Here is a 25,308-nt window from a genome sequence, read left to right as displayed (position 1 = left end):
TGAGGAGAAGACCTCACTGGAAGATTCTACCAAATGCTTAAGGAATGAACATTCTTTATGAATCCCTCCAGGAACTAGAAGAGAAAGATACACCTTCCAGATTGTTTTATAATAGCAGTACTGATACCAAAATCAGACCATTCATATCCTTGTACTGACTACAAAACCAGAGACATCACAAGAACAGAAAATACCGACCAATGTTTTTCTTTATGACTATAAACAGAAAAACACTAACAAAATACTCGAATACCATAATATTTAAAAGTTACACACAGAAAAAAAAAACAACTATATCCCAGGGAACTATAAAATGCAAACACTCAGCCACTACCTTTCTGCTGCCCCTTGACCCTGTAGAAATACTTCAGAGGGAACAAGTGCTAATAACTGAAGGAAAGCATAGAATCAAAAGCTATGTAATTCTGGGGGCCACCTGAAGAGGAAATGTGGAAGGAGATAGGAGAAGGAAAACAATAAGCAAGGGAAAAAAAGAGAAATGTACTCATTACCTGACTTGTGTAACTGTAACCTCTCTGTAACCACCTTTATAATAATCATAAAATTAAAAAAAATAAAAGCATACAGAAAAGGATACCTGGTGGCCCTGGAAGTCCTGGAGTGCCTGGAGGTCCTTTCTGCCCGGGTGGCCCCATCTCACCCTGAAGACCTGTTGTTCCAGGCGCTCCGGGTTCTCCTTGGGCTCCTGACCTATCCAAACCTGGAATGCCTGGGTCTCCCTTTGGCCCGGGTTCACCTCTTTGACCTACAGTGGAATGAATGGATGAATGAGCTAAACAAACCTAATGCTGTCCCTACCCACCCCAGCAACATTTGATAGGTAAAGAAAGTTTGGCTAAGTGATTTTGGATACACTACCGCCCCGACCCGTCCATGTTTGTATGTATTCTTTTGTTTCATGTTCCCCTACGTCAATTTTCTCAGATCTCATTCTGTTTCAGTGATCCAGGCAGCAATTAGACTATAATATTTGTACTGATTTGTTGGTCCTACAGGCATGTTCTGGAACAGTGCAGCATGGCTGTGGCTCCGAATTCCTAAGAGCTATTGAGAGTGGAGCCAGTGGACACTGCATGAAACCATAGTGCTACTTAACTATTAAAGTCCTGGCCAAGAATTGTGAACATTTACAGTACTCAGCCTCACAGGTACTAACTGAGTTATGAAGTTTTCCTAGAAACAGTTACCAGAACTGATTGAGAACCATAAAATAGTGTAAGAGATACATTATCCAGAATGTACAGTTTATATCACTGAGATTTATTTGTGTACCCTTTCTTTTATGGTGCTTATAAAGCAATTGACTTACAGATTTATTTTCTGACTTGTTAAGTTGATATATAGTTTAATAAGAAAAAAAAGGACAGTTCAATATTCTTTGGGAGTCCTTAGAGGAAGGGTCTGTGGTTTTAGGCACATGAGTAAACATTTAATTATGTATGCAGGTATTCATATAGGTAACTATGTATGCATGTATGTGTATATGTATGTATGTATATGTGTCTCTCTCTATCTATCCACCCATCATTCCATCCATCCTGTCTTTGGTGTATATATTTCTTTATATAAAAGACACGAGCCATCTGATTGTATAAACTTCTGGACCCTCCCTGTGAAGAAATGGACAGTTCTATACAGTATGAATCCACATGACAAGGCTGTGTTTCTCTCTGATGAGCAGTCATGATTTTGTTGCATGATTCCCATGTTAAACAGCAAGATGAGAGCTAGAACCTCCCATCATCTGCTCATCTACTTCTGGGCTTGGATCCCATATCTTACCAGGCTGTCCTTTCAGTCCGTTTAAGCCTGGAAGGCCTGGGACCCCCCTGGGTCCTTCCATGCACTTTCCTGGGGGTCCTTTTTCTCCAGGGGGTCCAGCCTGCCCTGGATCTCCTGCAAAAGAGAGTCCAAGAGAATGTTCAGTTGTCAAAACCCAAGGTCCTAATATGGATCTAACATCTGCTCTCTAAGGCAGAGCTAACAACACTATTACTCTGATTTTTATAGAAGACGTTCATGAAAAGGAAAGAAGGGTGGAAAGGAGGAGAAAAGTAGGGTAACCACATTTAATGGGAAAATAATTAGGCTTTGCACTGGAACTTTTTTTAAGTTTTTAGTTTTTTTCTTCACCCTAAAGCATCTATGAATTCAGTGTGCTGCATTTTAGCAGAGCTCACAATAGACAAAAGTAATCACACTTGCTATTTACCTCGAAGTCCATCAAGTCCTTCTTTTCCTGGACGTCCAGGGAGGCCTGGACGTCCAGGGAGTCCAATTTCTCCATTTTCCCCAGAATTGCCTCTTTCTCCTGGAAAACCTGGTTTTCCTGGTTCTCCAAGTCTGGCTAGTGCTGGTTCCCCCTACAGGTAGAACAGAAATGATGTTAGTTTTACCACAGAATGCTTCCAAACCCTCAGTGAGATCAGCCGGTCTTTGGGGCTCTTTCCTTGAACATAATCCTTTGTTATGGGTTCTCTGTATCCCTCTGCACAGCCATCACTATAATAGTTTTTCCTTCTAAACGCTCGTTTCTCACTTGGCTATACAATTACACTGAAGGATGCTTCAGGATACATAGCTCCATGATTTGCGAAGACTGTGGGATTCTCTGTAAACAGAAATCTGCAGAGCTTTACTTTGGATGGTTTTTCTCATTGCTATCCACATTTCTTTTTAGAGTCCTCTCGTTTCATATATTCATTGTTTCTGATGCCATTGAGAAACTACATAGCTGCCTGTAACATCATCCAGTTTCCTTTCTAAAAAGAAGATGCTATGGAGAAAAACACACAAAAAATGTACTATCTCCATTGTTTACAAGTAATCTGATAGTTTCCCCAAGCTCAAAGTGCCTTCCCTAGCAGGGGCTTCCTAACTGGCTAATTGTGGTTACCCCTTCCTCTCACCCAAAGCAGTCTGAGTTACAGTTTTTGCAGACCTTGGCTCCTGGGAAGCCTGGATCTCCAGGGAACCCAGGTTTTCCCATTTCTCCAGGATAACCTGGTGGTCCTTTAGTGCCTGGAAAGCCTTGGTCTCCTACAGGGAAGAGAAAACAAATGAAAATGAAAGATTAGTTTTAGTGAAAGATCCTGAGCAATATACAGCTAATTCTTTCATCTGGCAACCAGCAAGAGATGTTTGTGTGAATGTTTTAATGAAAAGAAAACCAAGTAACAAATTAGCAATTAAAAAAAAGCAGTGTCAGATGATTGGGATGGGGATGGGAGGGAAAGGGGGACAAAAACATGAGAAGGGGTATCAAGGTTCGAGAAGTAATGAACCCACTACCTGACGAATTTAACTCTAACTTCTCTATACATTATCCTGACAATAAAGTACAATTTTAAAAAATCAGTGTCAAGTCAGATTATATTGACTCCTAGTCTTTAAAAATGCTTTTTTTAATTTATTTTGTTTGTTGGTCATGGGTTTTGAACTCACAGCCTGGGCATTGTCACTGAGCTTTCATACCCAAGGCTACTGCTCTACCACTTGGAGCCACAGCTGCACTTCCAGTTTTCTGGTGGTTCATTGGAGAAAAGAAATTCATAGATTTTCCTGCCCTGGCTGACTTCTAACTGAGATCCTCAGATCTTATTCCGAGTAGCTAGGATTGCAGTCCCGAGCTAGTACTGCCCACCACATTTTTTATTTTTATGGTTTTAATTCAGCAATTTTTCACACCACTGATATTGGTTGGCCATTGTAACAACTTTGTATTATCCGACTATTTCATACACAGTGCTCAGCTAACTGGAATTTCTTGCATATATTCAGACAGGCATGCCCCCAAAATAAAACAAGCTTTTCCAGCACCCAAAGAAGCCTTTCCTACAAGATTAACCATGAGAATGAAGTCTGAATATCCTGTAGCATCCTGTAAGTGATGAGTTAAACTCCTTTTATACAGAAAGGAGTCACACTCATCATTTCCTATGTTCTTTGGTTCTTGCCAATGTAGCCACACAAGTGAGGCTACATTCAAAGAATGGTCTCCCAGAGCTGTAGTCACAAGCAGTTCAGAGACTCATCATTAGGTCACTAGGACATTGTAAACTTGGACTGCAATGGAGCTTTTCAACTAGTTCTGCATCCCATACTTGGCTATCTTTGTCCATAGAGCTGTAAAACTCTGATACAACTTAATAATCCAGGATCCAGGAAAGACTAGATAATAATCCAGGATCCAGGAAAGACTAGATAGGAATATGGGCCGAACTCCATTACTTCAGAGATTTTTTGGGGGGAAAAAAATAGATGAAACTAGAGTTCAAGCCGTTCTTTGGATTACATGCGAGATGTGATTATGTCGTTTATTTCAAATAATTATAATAGAGAAATATCTAATATTTGGGCAGAATAGATGTACACATGAAGTTTATATTAATAGCAACTCATACAACCTTAAAAAGAGGATTATATCTTTATATTTAGACAATCATGAAATGGTTGTAAAACCTGCAGTTCTCTTAAGCTGTCTCACAATCTGGATTTTTGAAGTATTTCCACCTTGATGGGAAATACCTTTTCTTTTTTTTTTTTTTTTTTGCCAGTCCTAGGCTTGAGCTCAGGGCCTGAGCACTGTCCTTGGACTTTTTCAGGGCTAGAGCTCTGCCACTTGAGCCTCAGCACCACTTCTGGCTTTTTTCTATGTATGTGGTACCGAGGAATCGAACCCGGGTCTTCATGCATGCTAGGCAAGCACTTTAACCACTAGGCCAAACTCCCGGCCCGAAATATCTTTTCTTTAAGCAAAATAACTTCTGTAATTTATTTGGGTGTGTTCAGGAAAATCATCCGCTTAGGAATTTCGAGGGAGGAGAAGTAAATCTAGGATCCTGAGTGTGCTGAGTGTACTATGTAAGACTGTGCTGCATCTTCAGACTTATCTGTAACTTAATAACACATTTCTTATTAAGAAAGAATTGTGCGATGCGAACGAAGAAAGGTGTAAATGAAAGAGTATAGAAATAATGGAAAGTTTACTCATAATCCAACATACAAGAAGGATCATGTCAGCATTTTGCTGAATTTCCCTCCACTTGCTTTTCTCTTGCCTGTTTGCTTTTCGCTCTTTGGGTGGTGCCAGAGTTTGGAACTTAACTTTGAAATTGCTGGGCAGGGGCTCTATGAATGAACCATTCTTTCATTATTTTTTCTATGCATTTGGAGAAGTGTAACTGTAGTGAAATTGAATTAATCATAGTGAATTATCTCTCTTCTTACCCAATATTTTTAAAGACTCTTGGAAGATACCATTTTAAAGAATATTACAGATGATCTCTATTTGATTCACTCTACATCGTTATGACTTCTAAAGGTCCAGGAGGAAGCTGACATTGTTATGAATTTAATTTACCCTTTGGTCCTGGAAGTCCAGGAAGTCCAGTTCCTGGGATTCCTGGTTCCCCTTCTGGTCCAGGGAGACCAGGATCACATTTTCCTATGGAGCCAGGGAGACCTGAAACATACAGACAGACAGACAGATGGATAGACACACACACAGAGAAACACACACATATACATATATATATATATATATACAACTTGCCTTCATCTATCTTTAAAAAGAAAATATCAAATTTCAAATGTATCATCTCATCCCTTTTTGGGAATTAAGAAATAATTTTAATAATTAATTGGAATAATTTTATTTATTTATTTTATTGTAATTAGTAAAAGGGTTACATGATATTTGCCAGATAGAAGGTGCATTAATTCACATACATTGATACCCTTTCACATGTCTTGGTACCCATTTCCCTCCCCCCCCACACCCCCCACCCGTCTTGGTTTTCCCCCCTTCCCTATCAAATTTCAAATATCCAAATACAAATAAATTCAATATATCAGATAACAAAGTGAGATACTTTAACAATATGAGATACCAAGGGACAGCAAAGGAGATGAGAGACAACATAGTACATTAAGGACAACAATCATTCATTATATGGCTTTTGTTTCAATATCCTGGAGGTCCTTTCAATTAATTGGAATAATTTTAACACCCATGTTTCCTCTCCAACACTAGCCACTTGGCAAATAATTAGGAGCTGCGAAGAAATTTTGTTCTAGACAACTGGAGCTGTGTCTACCTCTGTGAAGCAAAATTAACTTTCAGAACACAGTGAGAGGGAAATCAAGTTGCGAATATAAAGGTGTTGTGATAAATGTTCTACTAACCATTGATAAATATTGATTTCTCTTCATCCTCAAAGTTCTGAAGACTGTTGGCCTGAATTCCTTTTGTTTTTCTTTTCTTTGGAGGCACTGGGATTTAAAGTCAACGCTTCCCACTTGGCTAGATAGACACTCTACCATTTGAGTCAAACTCCTAGCCCTCGTGCTTTGGATATTTTTTAGATAGACTCACACACATTATGCTCAGGCTGCCCTAGACTGTTATTCTCCTGATCTCAGCTCCCTGGGTTAGCTAGGATTATAGGCATAAGCAACTCTGCCCAGTTTTAGAACTCCATTTAAGTAAGTATACCTCTTCTCCTTTGGAACTTTTATATCAGAAATATCAGCAGGGATAAATCTGCATAGCCTAAAAGGTCAACAGCAGGTCTTGTCTGTTTACTTATCTGAAGGTTACTGTCCAGTGGTCTTTACTTTGCAGACAACAAATAATTTTTTTTTCATTATAATGTGGGTGCTATTTTCTCAGGAGAATTGATGATAAGAGTCTTACTTGAGATATCCTATGATGACATGTCTTCTGTCGTATTATAGCCACCAAGCAAATTGGACATGTGACTGTCTTACCTGTTGTCATGCCCCAGACTTGGCAAAAAGGATACTTACCAGGTGGGCCTCGGGGACCCATGTGGCCAGGTGGCCCTGGAGGCCCTGGAAGGCCAGGGACAGGCAGTGACACACCAGGTTCTCCCTTAGGACCTGGAGAAAATTTGTCATAATAAGGTTGGGCACATGTTGAAGGTTTTTCATGGATGATAGGAGATGGTTATAAGAAATTTCTATACATATCCTAAGAGAAATACAAAACTTATTTCTGCCTCCAAAGGATTCAACAGTTGCCAAAATGTGACCAGCCCATGAAAATGCTCTTTATAATCAACAAACACTTATAAGACTCTGCTATTGTCTAAGCATCATTTTTAAATTCATAGTTCAACAATCCTACTGAGCGAGGTCCTATTGCAAAAAGTTGATAATATGGTACCAAGTTGGTAAATCCTGAGAATATTTATTCATTGTGTAACTACGTTGATTAGTTTCTCTTTCTTTTCTTTTCTTCTTTTTGGCAGTACTGGAGATTAGACCCAGAACCTTGTACTTATTAGGCAGGTGTTATACCACCTGAACCAAGCGGGGCCAGCCTCTAACTTCCATGTAGCTATCTCTATCTCTGGAATCACAAGCGTGCTCTACTGACAAACTTGCTTTGCTCAGGTAGGGTTTTGTGAACATTTTGTCCTGACTGGTCTCACAATGTGATCCTCCTTATCACTATCTCCCAAGGAGCTGTAGTCGCAGGCATACACCACCCACACACCCTGCATCTTTATAGAGGGCAGGCTGCTCCTCTTGCTTCTGCTCCTCAAGTACTGGGATTGCAAGCCACGTGTTAGTATTGCAGGAACATATTATTAAGTTGTTTCCACATTTAAAGGTGTGAACCCATTCTTAATTTGTGAATCACAAAGACAGACGCTGGGTTGGATCTGAGCTTGTTAATAGGAAGATTCAAATGACAGCATACATAAAGAAATTCACCCAGGCTCCACCCAAATAACTAAGATTTACAAATACACATATACACGATCTCATAAATGTGCAGACAGAAATTATGCATTCAATGAGATGCACAACCATGTGCAAACACTGTGGGGTAGATACTCAAAACTCTTGTACAAATGGAGACATTATAAAATGACTGGAATGTCAGTATAGTGGCATAGCCTGGAATCACAGCGCTCTGGAGATTGAGTTTGAGGCCAGCCTGGGTTACATAGTAAGGCCATGTCCCAGGAAGAAGACAAGCAGCTAGGCATGGAGGCTCAAGCCCAGAATTTTAAACAACTTGGGAGATGAATATTGGAGAGTTGAGGTTCCAGGGCAGATTAGATTAAAAGAACAGAAAAGAAAGAAAAAATATTTACAAGATTAATTAGACTAGTGATAAAAGGGAACATAAATAGGAAGATCAAAGTCCAGGCCAGTGTGAGGATAAAGAATGACCCTATCTAGAATACAGCCAACCCTCTAATGGGCTGGTAGAATGGTGGAAATGACAGAGTGCCTAGCAAACAAACATAAACAGAAAGACCAGAAGCAGAGAAAAGAAACAAATGAAAAACAAATACAATGAGTAACCAGGACCACAGTGGCATCATGTGTTTAAAACTCTTGGTACCATATGATACTCATCAGCCACAGTCCAACACAGAGTACAAAACTGTGTCTCCAGCACTTGTGAATTCCAAGAGTTACTTGAACTTGAAGCTGTTACCAGACAACTTTTTCTTTATAGGTCTTCAATATTTTGAAATTATTCTTAAAAACTGCTTATTGAGTTTCAAATTAAACAAAACAAATGTGCCCTAATATTGTTGGGCCTTGAGGCCTAGAAGAGGTTGCTATGACCAGTTCCTTGGTTTAGGCTTCTCCTTAATGTGTCATCATTGACTTCTCAATCTTTAGGAGTGATTCATTTAATAAATATCAGTAACAGGGGCTGGGAGCATAGCTTAGTGGTAGGGTGCTCGCCTAGCATTTAAGAAGCCCTGGGTTCCATTCCTTGGTACCACATTCTCAAAAAAAGCCTGAAATGGTGCTGTGGCTCAAGTGGTAGAACACCACTATGAGTCTGGATTCTATATGTTAGAAACAAGTTTACACACATTATATATATGTATATATATATACACACACATATATATCCATACACACACACACACACAAATACACACATACACACATACACTCACACATTCATTTGTCTTAAAGAAGCTTCTTTAGTTCTGATAAGCATTAACCCACTCCTTAGAAAAACAGGACTGGAAAGAAAACTAACCAACCGGCTTCTCCAGGCAGTCCAGGGGCTCCAGGAACTCCTTGAGGACCCTGCGGACCTGGCTCTCCCTGGGGTCCACAGCCAGGTGGTCCCGCTGGTCCTTCAGGGCCTGGAGGCCCAGGGGAGCCAGGATTCCCTGGAGGACCACGATCCCCCTTCTCTCCACTCAGGGCCTGTGACAACAGAAGGTGTTGGTGTTATGCATCACTCTTTGTGTCACCTTGTGTTCATCTTACCTCACTAGAAACATCTGCTTGAATTAGGAAATATTTGATGGGAACTATATTAAAACACGAGTGCTGGAACTTCCTGAAACTTTGGAATAGTGTATGAACTTGAAACTACCATGAGTCCCACTTGAGTGTCTTAATGATGGTCTGTCTCTTATATGGAAAGTAGCCACTAAATAAAATTGGCCAGACAGTTCCAGTGGTTCTGAAGGTGTCACTGATGGTGTTGTCAGACTTCTAAAACAAAACCAGTGTAGCAGCCTTTAATTGTATAGTTTTTACCAGATTTTTTTATTACTGTGGAGATATTTATCTGTATTTTCTGTCTGATAAAATGTCTATGTTAAAAAAATCACTAAAGATACTTCCAGGAAAGACTGTTTACCCTGTTTCCATGTGGATGAGTGTTACTTGTATTATGGTTTTAGAAGATCAGTAAATGGACCTTTAAGCTTGTTGCCACGTTTTCCCATGTCTGTTGAAGGTATTTTTATTAGGGAAATCTCATTAACCTTCGCAGAAATGGATTTGCTTTTGTTTTGGTTTTATGGACTAGTTTGTTCAACCTTTTTTTTTTTTGGAGCTTGAACTCAGGTCCTGGGCATTGTCCCTAAACTCTTTTGCTCGAGGCTAGCACGCTACCACTTTGAGCCATAGCACCACTTCCACTTTTCTGGTGACTCATTGGAGATAAGTGTCTCACGGACTTTAGTGCCCAGCCTAGTTTTGAACCACAATCTTCAGATCTCAGCCTCTTGAGTAGCTAGTATTACAGGTGTGAGTCACCAGTGCCCGGTGGTCAAACTTTTCATATGTAGGTTGTGAGAGGTTTCCAGCCCCCCGCTTACTCAATGACATTTGAAACAATATGTAAGAAATTCTGTCTCATGAAAAGAATCAGATTTGTATAACTTGAAATATTTCAAATGACAAAATATTGTCTCTGAGCTGGGGATGTAACCTAGCGATAACAAAGCAAAACAAAATAACAAACAATAACCATTTTTCAGTTAAAGTAATGAATACTGCCCCAGAAATATTTACTAAAACTTTCTCCTATTAGGTGTTTTCTGAACTTCTGTGTACTTCATGGATACAGATACAAAAATATAATTAGACTACAAGACAAAGCTATGACATCAAGATTAAATTATTGCAAGTTACTCATTTATTTTTGTCAACATATTTTAAATAATTGATTGGGTTATTGCTGCTAATTTTAAGTGTCCTCTGCAGTTGAGTATTGAGACTTGCTGTGTAGCCAACTCTGTGTGTGTGTGTGTGTGTGTGTGTGTGTGTGTGTGTGTGTGTGTGTATGTTGATTCTAGCACTTGAATTCAGGGTTTGGTGCTGTCCATGGTTCTTTTTGCTCAAGGCTGGCACTTTATCACTTGAGCCTCAGCTCCACTTCTGGCTTTTAATTTTTTTTTTTCCTGCTGGTGGTTTATTGGAGATCAGAGGCTCATGGACTTCCCTGCTGGGGCTGGCTTTGACCTGAAATTGTCACGATCTCAACCTCTGGACTAGCTAGGACTACAGGTGTGTGCCACCAGCGCCCAGCTGCCAATCACATTTAGGGAAGGACATCATCTTATATCTTAGCTATGGATTACTTAGCCAGAGAGCGGGTAACTGTGAAAAGTTGCTAAATACCAACCGGTTCTCCCTGAGGTCCCGGTGATCCCTTTATGCCTGGGGACCCGGGGACTCCGTCCAAGCCCTTTCTTCCGGGTGGTCCTCTGGGCCCAGGGTCCCCAGGGGCCCCCCTTTGCCCCTGGGGCTGAGGTGTTTCACCTTTTTCTCCTTTCAGTCCCGGAGCTCCCTGAAGACCTGGAAATCCCTAGGGTGGCACAAAAATGAATTTGCCCGTGTTTTGATAGTGTTCATCTTAAAAACAGTTTCAACAAAAAACTTTTCCATGTTAATGCACATGGACTTTTTTTTCTTTTTTCCGCCAGTGTTGGGCTGGAGCTCAGGGCTTGAGCACTGTCCTTGGGCTTTCTCAAGGCTTGAGCTCTACCACTTGAGACTCAGCACCATTTCTGGCTTTTTTTCTATGTATGTGGTTCCAAGGAATCGAACCCGGGTCTTTGTGCATGCTAGGCAAGCACTCTACCACTAGGCCAGCACCATATGGACTTTTTTTAACGCACATTTTCTTTGGCTCCCAAATATAATTTCAAGATTACTGTTTGTGTTACTTCGCTATTATGCTAAAAATGTAAAAGCATTCAGTTAGGCCCTATATTTCAGTAACATACAGACAACAATACAATTTAACACAATGCAATGATATAATTAAGTATAATATGCCAATAATAATTTAAACTACATTTGAGTGCTGGTAAATGTAAACATGCTTCTCAGAGTAACAATTTAAATGTACAACTACAACTTAGTATAATCATCAATACAATTAATAATGTTATACATAGCTTCTAGCAGTCAAAAATTTTAACTGTTTTGCTGAAATATAATTTATGTACCATAGAATGTATCCTTTGTAAAAGTACAACTCAATGACATGAATTATGAAATAATTACATCTGCAGTTAATCTTTGGGCCTGAGCCCCACGCAACAAGTGATTTGCTATCTATTTCTGATACCACTGAAATTTATTTATAAATTTATTCATTCCCTCATTACTTCATGTCTTGTCTTTACCTATCAATAAAAAAATACCCTGAGTGGTCTACACAAATTGATAACGTATGGGTTACACAATCATATGACCAGAATGCTAAGTTCTTACATTAAATTGAAATGAAAACTTTATGGTCATAAAATCTTACTGGAAATCCTGGGAGGCCTGCACTCCCCGGGGACCCTGGGCTTCCTTTAGCACCAGTTGGACCTTGTCCTCCTGCAAAACAATGCAATATAAACTCTTAAACCTGAAGTCTACATGGCCAGTAGGACACAAGGTAAGAAGAAATTTGGTCATGTTTTTTAGGAGAACAGAAAAAAAACTTTTATTGTAAAGCATACAATGCAATTAGAGAATAAGAAAAAAAATAAACAACAAATATGAGGGTGAAGGGAAATTTACATATCCAACACACATGTTAGCAGGAATGTAAATTAGTGTATTAGTGTATTCTCAGTTCAAGAATGGAGATTCTTCAAGAAAACTAAAACTACAACCATCTTTTGATCCTGGTACACTATACTTGGGCATATACGTGAAGGTTTGTAAACCTGCATATGTTAGAAACACCTGCATGCATATGCTTATTCTCCCACTATTCAAAATGGCCAAGCTAGAGAATCAGTCTAGATGCTCATCAACAAATGAAAAGATAATCAAAACATTGTATACATACACAACAGAGTGTTAATCAGCCAAGAAAAATGAAGATATGCCATTTGTAGGAAGATGAATGGAAATAGAGGTGTTCACAGTAAGTGAAATAAACCAGACTCAGATATGAGATGTCACTTTGTGGGGCAAACTAAGTTTCCCTCCCTCCCTCCTTTTCTCCCTCCCTCCCTCCCTCCCTCCCTCCCTCCCTCCCTCCCTCCCTTCCTTCCTTCCTTCCTTCCTTCCTTCCTTCCTTCCTTCCTTCCTTCCATCTTTTTTTCAGGGCTTGAGCTTTCTCAAGGCTAGTGCTCCACCACCTGAGCCACAACACCACTTCTGGCTTTTTCTGTGTAGGTGGTACAGAGGAATAGAACCCAGCGCTTCATATATGCTAGCAAGCATTCTGCCACTAGGCCACACTCCTGGCCCTGCAAAACAGCTTTTCTAGCAAATTTCCCAAGGTTTATACCTTACAAAAGCACAAATAAGTACACATTTTGAGCATACCGGGGATTCCTTTAAGACCATCAAACCCTGGCAATCCTGGAGGCCCCGGGGGGCCTGGGATGTAGGTACACTGTGTGCACACTAGGCCTGGCTCTCCTGCAGCAGGGAAAGAGACATTTCATTTGTTACAAAGCGACACCCACTCCGCAGTGGCATAGACATTATCTATGTGTTCAATTATACATTAAAGACATTTTTAATGTAGCGAAAAATCTTGTAGGTCATTGGGCAACGTAGTTAAAAAAACTAACCTTATGCATTATATCTGCTTACTTTTGTCATTCTGAGGCATACAGTCCTTCTGAGAGGAAACACTAAGAATCTAGCACAAAACATCGACTATTTCTAACCTTTCTCCTTGCATCCAGGATAAAACTCACCTTTTAGCAAGAGCCAACAAGTTTCTCAGTGCTGAATGACAAAGTAATACTTTTAGCTAATTCTTTGGGAACAAATCCATTCCTGACTGGCCATTGTTTGGGCTCGCTGCAGTCTCAGAGGGAGACAGCATAGGCTCTGATGCTGGGATTCTTAACACGACACACTGAACAAACCTTTGGGACCATCCACTCCTGGGATTCCAGGGGATCCTGGTTGGCCTGGTGCCCCACGATCCCCAGGTGGACCTTTGCGAAAAATGGTATCACCTATAAAAGACACACCGGTAATTCGTTAGTTGTGTTTATACCAGTTAGTAATTTTAAAATGCATTCCCATCATTTTGGAATAGGAATATGCGTCTTTAGAAATTTATTGTCCATATGGAAAGGTCTGATCAGTCTTAGTCAGCTCTTTATATTGCATGGATGGATTTAGTTTTAATTTTATTTATTTCGAAGCAGTATCCTCAAATCCTCTTACCTCAGCCTCCTGAGTTTTGGGATTGAATTATATAGCTGTATACCACCATGCCTGGCTTCAAGTGTACTTTTCTTTCTTTTTTTTTGGGGGGGGAAGCACTGAGGTTGCCCTTTGCAAGTTTCCTGTAAGTCATTTTGTCACAAAATTAACCCATATTATCTTCATATTATACCAGACTAGTCTGTTATCCTCACCAAGCAAAGGGGCAAACCTCATTGTGCATTTGATACATTTTCTCTCCCTCCTGTTAATCAGATGCTAAACAGATTTTGAGTGAAAAGTGAGTTCTGATGGGGATCATCTGTTTTCTCCCATATGGACTTTGCAGTCCTTAAGTAGCTGTTAATGTGACTTTTCACAGCTGTCATAGCTGTCATAGCTATGATAATACTGTACTGGATCACTCACCCTCTAAAAATGGTGTAGTGTATTTTCTGAACTAATTTTTGGTCTTGCATATTGAATGTAGGTTAAGGGCAATGAAACAATCTGTTAATAAATAGTAGCTGCAACTTCTCCAAATTCAGAACAAGTTAATGAAAACATTTAATTTAGTTGGAACACAATGTATATGCCTTATTATGTTTCCTTGACTATGAAAGAAATGCTTGCTTTAGTGAACTGTGTCTTTTAAGATACTTTGAGTGCCTGGGTATGCAGCTCAGTGGTAGAAGTTTTATCTAGAATCAACTCTAGCTACAAAAACAGAAACACACACACACACACACACACACACACACACACACACACACACACACACACCACTGCCACCATTACTCCAATAAGGAGCATAACAACAGTAATAATAACAAAACAAAACACATAGCTGGCTAGTCTTCTCTAAAGGGTACTATCTGATGGAAGTTTTGTTCTTCTCGTAAATTTAGACGTACTTAACACATTTTCATAACCATTTCACATTGAATTCAACAAAAACAATTTAAAGCCCTACAGTGTTGCAGCTGTCATAGTAAATAATGAGCTTGAAACAGGAAATGAGACCTAGGCCCTGCTCTCTGAGAGCTTTGACTGTGTGGTGCGTGCGTGCGTGCGTCCGTGTGTGTGTGTGTGTGTGTGTGTGTGTGTGTGTGTGTGTGTGTGTGTGTGTGTATGTGTGGAAATGAGAAGCACAGACAATGTGAAACACTTTGGAGTCAGGGAAGAGTTCAGGTGTTGTGGGATGTGGGCTTTGTAAAAGCCTTCTGTAGGAGTTGAATATTGAAATGTGCGAGCCAAAGGACAGACAGCTGTCACTTGGGAGAGGAAAGGTGAGACATAGGTTCCAGACAGACAGCACACAGTAGGTGCAGGCTCTTAGTAAAAAGGAGCCACCACAGTGCAGATCCAGGGGTCCAGATCCAGGATGCAGACCGCAGCCTTAGCCTTCACTCACTACCCCAGCTCCCTGCCTCAGTCTGGTCCTCCTTAACAAGTGAACACCCATTCTACTGCCCCAAAGTGTTAAATTCCTTGACATGGAGAAAGAAATTTAGTTTTTCTGTTTTCCACACCATAGCTTGTCAGATTTGGTCTTGGATATCTCTTTTCATTAGTGGGATCATTTCTCAAAATTAATATTGTTCTAAAGGACTTTTTTTTACCCCCACACAATCAGATAGTTATCAATCCTAAGTGTTTTTCAGATTTTTCTGTGGATTTTCTGGGCTTAAACACACATGTTCCATGCATAGCAAATGTTTTTTCCTTTATGAAAATCAATCCACCAACCAATCAAAAAGTTCCTTTGCACACAGAAGTTTCTGAAATCTCTTTGGAGGAGGAAATATGAAACAAGGACCTCCCAGAGCTTTCCAGAAAAGGCATATAAGATACCAAAGTGATTTCAATATTTTCAAGGACTGATTGTAACTAAACGTCAACACAGAATGCTAAACTAAACAGGAAAGGGAAAGACAAGTAACCATTGTCAGAACCTGTGGGTGAACATTCTGCCCCTTCAGAGCATAGCACAACTATGGTCTCCTGCCCTAGGGCTTCATTCTGTCAAGACCTGGGATGCTTCAGTAACCAGGCAAATACATCTGAAAGTGTGTGTGTGTGTGCGCTTGTGTACTTTTGTGTGGGAGGGGGCGGGGACAAGGATTGCTGTTAGTCTTTGTTTCTTGGGAAAATAGGAGCTGGTAGATAAGTTCATCCCTCTCTTTCCCAGGGCAGATTTTCCCAGGACATATTCTTCAAGATAGGCTCTAGGAGCTGGTGTGTAGCCAAGGCTAATTTGATAAGCACCTGTCCTTGCCTATGACTCTCTCCTTGCCCATGTCTACTCTGCTCTGTCGTCTGGCCTGGGGTATTTGCAAAGCCACCATTATATCACAGTTCCTTTCCCAGAGAGATACTAAAGTGAAAGATCACTGGAAAAAGAATCCAGCAAACTCCACACAGATAGATGACCGAGGGGTGAGTTGTGTTTATGTCCCTTCATTGAAAGTGTCATTACAGCTGGGCATGGTGGCTCACTCCTGTATTCCTAGCTAGTCAGGAGACTGAGATCTGAGGCCAGCCCGAGTAAAAAGGAACCTGAGACTCTTACCTCCAGTTAACCTCTAGAAAACAGGAAGTGGTGCTTGGCTTCAGGGTAGGATGATAGCCTTGAGCTCAAGTGCTCAGGGACAGTGCCTAGGCCCAGGGGTAGGGCACTAGCGTTGAGCAGAAGAGCTTAGGGACAAGGCCCAGGCCCAGGGGAAGGGCACTAGCCTTGAGCAGAATTGCAGACAGCTCCCAGGGTGAGTTCAAGCCCCATGACCCACAAAAAAAAAGTGTCATTACACAAATTTACCTGGAGGTCCTGGAGGGCCTGGTGACCCCGGAGGCCCTGGCACTCCAGGACAGCCTGGAGACCCAGGAAGCCCCACTGTGTCCTTTCCAGGGGGGCCTTGCTCCCCTTTGCTTCCTCTTAAGCCTGGCCATCCAGGGGCTCCGCTGGGACCAGGCTGTGATGATCCTTGAAAAGAATAATCAGTGTGATATTTTAAACTCTCTCCTGAAAACATATATTCACTTTCTAGTTGAAAGCAAAACATTCAGTTCCTAATTACAGGAGTGGCACAATTGAAAGACATGCATAAAATATAAAAAATAAAAACAGAATATCCCTTATTTCCTTCTTCTGCAGCCTTGTTAAATTAGATTACAGTGAAGCAAAGTGTGAAACATTCTATTCCTACACGATGTAGTATTACAAAGGACTGAAATATAGTTTGGGATACATTTATTAATATGTAATGGCCATGTCTTTTTATACTGATTTTAATTTTAAAAATTTTATTATCAGATACCAATGTAACTAGTCCTGTCTTCCTGCAGGATGCATTTTCATGAAAGATCTTTTTCCATTCCTTCACTAGGAATCCGTTTTTTATTTGACTGTGAGATAGGCCTCTTGGAGACAACAGATGGTTGGATCTTGGTTTTTAAACCAATCTACAGCTCCGCTTCTTTTGGTTGGAGAATTGAGTCCACTAATGTTTAAGGTTATTATGGAGAGATGTGTCATGTTTCCTGCCATTTTCTTGATTTCCTGTATTTTGTTTCTATTCTCTTTCTGTGGTTACTAAACTAGTTTCTAGTGATTTTTACATAATGTGTTCCTTTGACTTTGGTTTAGAGTATATGAATTCCTTTAATTTTTGTTTGTCATGGAAGGTTTTAGTTTTGTTGTCAATTGTGAATGATAGCTTTGCTGGATGCACCAGTTTGGTTGCAGTTGAGACTTTTTATTAAGAAGAACTCTTGAGAAAAATATTCCACATATGCCTTTTGCCCAAATGAGAAAGAAAGGTAATGACTGGACTTTATTCCTGATAATTGTGTTAGGTATAAGAAGTGAAGAAGGCATATCCTGGAAGAAACACTAGCCTACGTGGAATAAAATCGACCTTAGTCCTAAATTAGCAGGGATTTGAGGATAGGACAGTCTCAAATCTCTGCTTTGTCATTATGGATATTACCCTCAAAGACCAAGTAATTAGCAGGCATAATAGCTAATCATTTCTTATTTTTGGAGCTTAAAAGCACGTCACTCTGTCAGACTTCTGGCTTGGGACTTTTTGCTTTTTTACTTGTTGGCTTCTTAAAGGAAACAGTTCATTAATTAGGGCCCAGCAGGAAGGAAGTCTTCCTTAATTAGTATTTAGCCAGATCTTTAAAATACCTTATTGCCAATTCCAACTTCCAGATATGTGCACTGCTAATAGCATGACACATATTGTTTCCATATATATAAAGGTATAGATACTACAAATACATGGCTATATCTGTTTTATTGTAATCTGCTCCTTATGAATTCATTATCAGAAGTATGAAGTGGTTTAAAATAGAAGATTGTAAAATGAAATCTATGTTCATTGACAGGGCTCTTCTATAGTGCCTTATACATCTTTATTCCTTTTTCTTGGTTTTGTTTCCGTTCAAAAAAATATGGTCCTATCATAATCGATATGCCAGGATGCACCCATTCCTCATCTTATTCTTCCTCTCTCAAAAAGTAAACATTTAAGTGACTCACATAAATGAATTTAAAATCACAGGGAATATATATGTATATATAGGTTGTCTTATAACAACGATGAAACACAAAGAAGATGGTTACTTTAACCAATCGAATCACTGTAGCATCATTGATTTCTATGTCTGTGCCTCCTCAGGAATTCAAGGTTCAGCAATGATTTCCTGTGAAAAGCCCCTGAGCTTAGTTAAAAACACTGAGAACTTAGGGGCCGGGAGTTTGGCCTAGTGGTTAAAGTGCTTGCCTAGCATGCACGAAGACCTGGGTTCGATTCCTTGGTACCACATACATAGAAAAAAGCCGGAAGTGGTGCTGAGGCTCAAGTGGCAGAGCTCTAGCCTTGAGAAAGTCCAAGGGCAGTGCTCAAGCCGTGAGCTCAAGCCCAGGACTGGCAAAAAACAAAAAACAAAAAACAAAAAAACCCAGAGAACTTAAAAAAGGAGTACTTCGTTATCAATTTGTGCCAACCTCTGCTTCCTTTCCTACTGTACGTCACAAAGCATAACTAAGATGTTAGACTGTTTACATCAATTAATGGAATATTTGTCATACATAAGCAATGCAAGTTTGAAAGAGTTGTGAATTTCCTTTTAAAACTTGTCTTTAAATAGTTCTACCAAGGGGTTTCAGTTCAACATGCCACTTTGAGTACAATGCATCTTCATCAATGTCAGCCCTTGCACCATTTCCCCCATTAGTCATTCCTATTTGTACCCCAATAAACATGCACATACCAGGACTTCCAGGAATCCCAGGGGGACCACTAGGACCTGGGAATACATGAAAATTATTCAATTATTAAATTATTGCTTACAGAGATAACATCTATTTATAGTAACAGAGACAGTCTATATCTAGATTTTTATACCTTACTAACCCTATATATTCTGTATATTCTGTATATATCATCTATGTGTATGTACAATATATACCCTATATGCATATACTATAGGGCCATTTATCTTTTTGTAAGTTAAAAATCCCTATCAATATCTATATTTGTCTACCAGTTAAATATACTTGTATTTTTTTTTACTCTTTTAATTAAATTTTTTCTTTGAAATCTTAGAAGCCTTATTTCTATTCATAGCTAGTCTTGGATCAGCAATTCCTTTGGGTTGATTGGGATTTGGTACTTGAGTTGGACTTGAACTTTGGTCTTCAAGCATTCTAACTATAGACTTCCATCCCTATTTTTCTTCTGGTAGTGTTGGAGATGAGGTCTTATTTCCTGCAGGGTTCCATCCTTGGACCTAATCCACCCTTGTCACACTTCTTAGTAGCTAGATAAATGTGTATAAACATCACATCCAGCTCTTCACTGAGAAAGCATCTTGAGAACGTTTCATCCTGGACTGGCCTCAAGGCAAGATCCAACAATCTCAGAATCCCAAGTACCTAGGCTTACACAGGAAAGTCACTGATGTCCGGATGCTTGGTTAGGTTTATAAGAAAGCATCTCATTATATAATCCAGCTTGGCTTTGAAGTTACTGTCCTCTTGAAAAGATGTCATTTCTCCACCTCCAGATATTATAGGTATGTACCACCAAGTCTGGGTTTCCCTCCCTCCCTTTCTCTCTCTTTCTTTCTTTCTTTTTTAACTGCCCATATTTTACTTTAATAAGATTAAACATTACTATTACACTTTTCCCTAGTCCAATTTCTACTATTCTATAGCTATTAGCTTTTTTTCCCATTTTTATTGTAATTAATAGAAGGGTCACATTATATTTGCCAGATAGAAAGTGCACTACTTCACAAACATTGATACCCTTTCTCATGTTTTTGTCCCCATTTCCCTCCCCCACCCCCACTCCTCATCTTGTTTTCCCCCTTCCCTATCCTATTTCAAATAAACAAATAAACACATATACAATATACCAGATAACAAAGTAAAATATTGTAACAATATGAGATAACCAAGGGACAAACAAAAGAGATGAGAGATAACGTAGTACATTAAGCACAACAATCACTCATTATATGGCCTTTGTTTCCATATCCAGGAAGTCCTTTCATTTAGCCTCATCCTATATGGCCTTATGTCTCTAGGTTTTGCTCTATTGTAAATCTCTGCTAGGAGAGCCCAAGGTTTCTACTGATTATGACAAATGGGGGAAACCATTGAGTCTATGTTCCTTTGAGTCTGGCTTACTTCACTTAATATAATTTTTTCTCTCTTTCTTTTTTTCCCCTCTCTGTCTTTCTTCTCTCTCTCTCCTTTTATCCCCTCCCTTCCTCCCTCCTTTCTCCTAACCTCCCTCCCTCCTCCTCTCCTTTTCTCTCTCTTTCTTTCTTGTTTCTGGAACTCAGGGCCTTGCCTATCAGTGCCCTACCACTGAGTTCCCTCCTCATCCCTTTAGAGCAGTGATTCTCGATCCTTGCCATGCATTAGAAGAATCTGGGAATTGTTACAATCTACCAGTGTTCAGCACTGTTGGGAGCCAGAGTAGAATCAAATTGTACCTTGATTTGCATCAGACCATGGCTTTATTGTCCTATTGTTTTATGGCCTTATTCTGTTTAAATTACCTGAGATTTACCATATGAATGTAACAGTTGGAAGTTCCCTGGTTTCAAGAAGGGAGAAGCTGGAGTTGAATAAAGGAGGCAGTCTTTACTTGGGCTGCAGACATCCCGGACCGGTGTGTCTGTCTCTCTTCTATTTTTTCCTAGTCCTTGCCCCCTATTTCAGGAACCCTAATCTTCGAACCCTGGTTTGCTGCCAGCTGGCCCCGGCACAGCACCAGAATCCCAGGCATAGAACCTTGGTGGAGCCATTTGTGAGAACTTCCTATGCAGTCAGCTATGAGAGTTTCTGCCTGAGAATGTTAAGATCTATTTAAAAATGATGGTAGGTATGCACTTGTGGTATGAGTTTACGGTGCCTGGACATATTAGTTCCAGAATTGAGAACAGGGCTTCTCCTCCACCACCATCGTTATTAGTGCAGCAGTGCTCAATTTAGAACTTTTCATAGCCTCTGTTTTCTCTTTTGTAATCCTACTAAAGTTGCTCATTTCTTGTGCTCTTGCTTAATGTCCAGGTTAGTGTCCTCTCACCAATCTGAATAGCATACTGTGATACAAAGAGATAATTTAATTATTGCCTATACTTAACAAAATTTTAGTATGAAACTGAAAATTAGGAGAGGACAAAACAAATACCACCACTTGTCAATTGTAGGAGACTTGTCTTTCCTCCTTCTACTCTTACAATCCTAGGTCTATAAACACATGGTACTCATTACCTTAAAATAAAGACAGAACAGTGACCATCAAAAGATTTAGGAAGAAATTTATCCTCACCTGGTAGGCCACGAACACCTTTAGGTCCTGGGGACCCTGGGATTCCAGCATCCCCCTTTACCCAGTAAGCGTAATAATATTCTGTCTTAAAGGAGAAGGAAACAAAGTAAGAGGAAGGATATCTCTTTATTGCTCTCCATGTACAATTACTTCCATTTCCTCATTTTGTAAAAACCAGACACTTTCCTAATTTCATAGATTTATATATTAACAGAAAGATGGTAGACATGGATAAAAATTTTAAAGCTGAAAATTTGAAATCACAATGTCATATAGTTCATAGGCTTTAAACTGAAAGTACATTTTAGGAAATAATCCATCTCACATATATAACTGTACATATTGACCTTTATAGATACTTCTGTGTACTTGCATTTACAGAACTTAAACATTTGCACAATAGTTAGCTTTATGAAATGTGAACATCTCTGATATTTTAATTCTATTCTATTTGGTTGTGTTCAAATACTGATCTTGATGGACTAACTTTAATTCGAAATACAGTGAATCCTACATATTTACAAATATTGTATGTGACTTTTTTTTAACTTCAGGATTCTACTAGCCTAGAAGAATTAAGGGATATTGCTTCTGTGATGCTCAATGGATCTATTACTGATCTGAACCATTTACTTTCTAAGCAGATTTTTTTTTTGTTGATTTAGAGAAGATTGCAGAGAAGGGTTGGATTAGGATTCGATATAAGAATACATATAGTAAGCTAGAAATACTAAGTATTCTTCTAAAGGAAAATGGAATTCTTGTGCCAGTCCCAATGCTTGAACTCTGAGCTTCTTTTCCACAAAGCTAGCATTCTACCACTTGAAAGCCACAGCTCTACTTCCATTTGTTTTGGTAGTTTATTAGAGATTAGGATTTCTAGACATTCCTGCTTGGACTGACTTTAAACCTCAATCCTCAGATCTCTGCTTCCTGAGTCCCTAGAATTACAGGAAAGAGTCATAGGAACCTAACTCAGTGCATTTATTTTAAACAATACAAGACTAGATGAGATAATGAAAGTTCTGTTTTTTTGTTGTTCAAATGGCTGTGTTCTTGAGACAGAGTCTGTCTATGTAGCTAAAGCTAGCCTCAAATTACAGGAGCACATTTCCATGCCTGCCCTTATTTTTTAAGACTTTGTTTTATTTTTCGTACAATGCATGGATTAATTATTTTGTTGACTTATAAAAAGATGAGGAATCAAGAACCTTGTGGTTAATCAATGTGCTTAGACTTACAAATATCTTAATAACACAAAAATCTCCACCACAAAAATCTGTTGTGTACTTATGAGGTATTGGATTCTGACAGGTATGCTTTCATAAAATGGCTCATTCAACCTTTGGGACAACTCCATAAAATATTTTGGAATTACTTTTAGTTCCATTATTTAAAGACCCATTATTTGGATCCAGTTACTAAAATTGAGTTTCTTAGCTTGGCGCTGTAAGAACTACATCTTTAACAAGATGACCCTTCAGCATAACTCATGTCATGTATAATTGCCAATTTGCACAACCAGATGTAGCAGCATCTCTTGGCACAGTGAGACTTCCTGCTGTTACACGCGAGTGGAGCAGATGAGAGGATTCAAAGGCTGCAAGGCCTTCATTCTTTTTTCACTTTTTTTTGCCGGCCCTGGGGCTTGAACTCAGGGCCGGAGCACTGTCCTTGGGATTTTTGTTTCTCTTAAGGCTAGTAGTCTGACACTTGAGCCACCGCATCACTTCCACCTTTTTTTCTATGCATGTGGTACTGAGGAATCGAACCCGGGTCTTCCTGGATGCTAGGCAAGAACTCTACCACTAGGCCAAACTCCCAACCCAGGGTCTTCATTCTTACCCTAAGTAAGGCCCACAGAATCGAGAATGTGGCCTGATTGCAATGGGGCAGTGCCAGGTGTTACATCCTGCCTGTGCTGAGGAGAGTATCATCTGCTGCAATGGAACTTAGGCTGGAATGATTGGCTTTTGATGACCCTGCAAGAACTCTCTGGCTGAGCTTCTGTGGCTCAAAGCTCTAGTTACAATTGGGAACAGGGAGGGGAGCAGAGAACTGGCTTCTTCACTCTTAGGTGCCCCAGCTGTCTTCCGCAGCAGCCCTCAAATTCCACTGGGAAGACACAGGATTACCTTGGGGCAGTCTGATTAGGCCAAACTTACCTTGTCCAGAGGCTGAGATGAGTATAACTAGTGCATCCCACGCACCAAAGAGAATGAAGTAGAGATATCTATCCATTGCCAGGCAGCTATTTTTTTTCCTGTTCTGGTTTGATGAAAAGTTAAATACTATCCTGTCTATCACAAGAATTGAAAAACACTGAGTCAAACCTCCCTCAGTAGTTTGAAAGGTTTAACCCACTATGCCATGAGTATCATTTCTAGTTCCACTTACTGGACCACGAAATCCTGAAGGGCCAGGGTCCCCTTTCCATCCCTACAGTGAAAGACAGTTACAAATTATGAATATGGAAACCAAGAGTCTTTGGTATATATATATTCATACATAGACATAAATGAATTCATATACACATGAATATAAATACAGATAAGTGTATAATCATAAATATATTAAGCAAAATGAAAAGTTTAGCAATAAGTTAATGCTAAAAGTAGTGTCACTTCACATTATGTACAAATTAAAGGGGCATTGTCTATAAATCATCCTCGTAGGGAGCTGTTAAGTGAGTCACGGACCCTATCGACAAGATCATGAGGAAATGATCCTCCGGATCTCTCCCACACCCCCTTCCCTGAATGTTTACATGCTCCACACATTCACATCCTCATTTAGATTCCAGGACAAGAGAAGCCAGGCTGTGCAGTACAGGAAATACCCAGGGTCATCACAGTACCCAATCTCCCGTGTCTTACTAGGATATTCTAGGATTCTACTGGAAATGGTATCATTGAAGGATGAGCCTTGAATCTACTCTTTAATGGATCAGATCCTGTCAGTGATCCATGACCCACGTTGAGAATCAAAGATCCTCAAAAGACCAAAAACTTCTTGCCATTACAGGCCCTTTTTCTGAAACCTTCCTCAAGGGAAGCTGAACTTAGAAGGTACTATGTCAGCTAGCTTTAACTATATAGAACAGCCTTAGTATTCCTCCCTTGAAAACAGCCTTCAAATGTTTATTTGAAGCTGCCACATCTATTATTTCCTCTTCACAAATATGTTAAGGTATCTTAATGAAGTCTGTCATTGTAATTTCTTGTTCTTCCGAAGGCAAGAAATGCCAAGTAACTGAAAGGCTTATACTATTTGGGAGGGACTTACTTTAATTCCATCTTCACCTCTTAACCCAGGGAAGCCTCTGTGGCCCTTGGCTCCCTAAAGAAAGGAAAAATAAAGGGAAATGGATCAGATGTTATAGATCAGCTTTTTTTATATGAAGCAGGAGAAGTCTGCATTTCTTTAATATTAAAAATTTATATATACAGTTGTGGCATTTTATGCTACATAAATGTGTATAATTATCATGTCAAAATAGTTGATGAAC

The 25,308-nt window shown here is 39.7% G+C and overlaps 1 protein-coding gene across 1 annotated transcript in view; it reads right to left on the bottom strand.

Annotated features, from left to right (window-relative positions):
- Nucleotides 1–25,308, bottom strand: part of Col4a3 (collagen type IV alpha 3 chain) — a 130,456-nt gene that overhangs the window by 30,736 nt on the left and 74,412 nt on the right. The window contains exons 17-32 of the mRNA XM_090354941.1: nt 25,086–25,139; nt 24,198–24,239; nt 21,801–21,885; nt 19,225–19,260; nt 16,763–16,927; nt 13,659–13,751; nt 13,105–13,200; nt 12,089–12,159; nt 10,952–11,134; nt 9,069–9,237; nt 6,832–6,924; nt 5,384–5,485; nt 2,963–3,060; nt 2,234–2,384; nt 1,804–1,917; nt 599–766 (exon numbers count right to left, since the gene is read on the bottom strand). Of these exons, the coding sequence (XP_090211067.1) occupies nt 599–766; nt 1,804–1,917; nt 2,234–2,384; nt 2,963–3,060; nt 5,384–5,485; nt 6,832–6,924; nt 9,069–9,237; nt 10,952–11,134; nt 12,089–12,159; nt 13,105–13,200; nt 13,659–13,751; nt 16,763–16,927; nt 19,225–19,260; nt 21,801–21,885; nt 24,198–24,239; nt 25,086–25,139 (1,720 nt within the window). The remainder of the gene's footprint in view (nt 1–598; nt 767–1,803; nt 1,918–2,233; nt 2,385–2,962; nt 3,061–5,383; nt 5,486–6,831; nt 6,925–9,068; nt 9,238–10,951; nt 11,135–12,088; nt 12,160–13,104; nt 13,201–13,658; nt 13,752–16,762; nt 16,928–19,224; nt 19,261–21,800; nt 21,886–24,197; nt 24,240–25,085; nt 25,140–25,308) is intronic.

The sequence above is a fragment of the Megascapheus bottae genome, chromosome 21 (genome assembly GCF_031878675.1).
Source record: "Megascapheus bottae isolate mThoBot1 chromosome 21, mThoBot2.hap1, whole genome shotgun sequence".
Taxonomy (NCBI): domain Eukaryota; kingdom Metazoa; phylum Chordata; class Mammalia; order Rodentia; family Geomyidae; genus Megascapheus; species Megascapheus bottae.
Note: the sequence above shows the minus strand (reverse complement) of the source record. Positions and strands in the feature narration are given on the sequence as shown.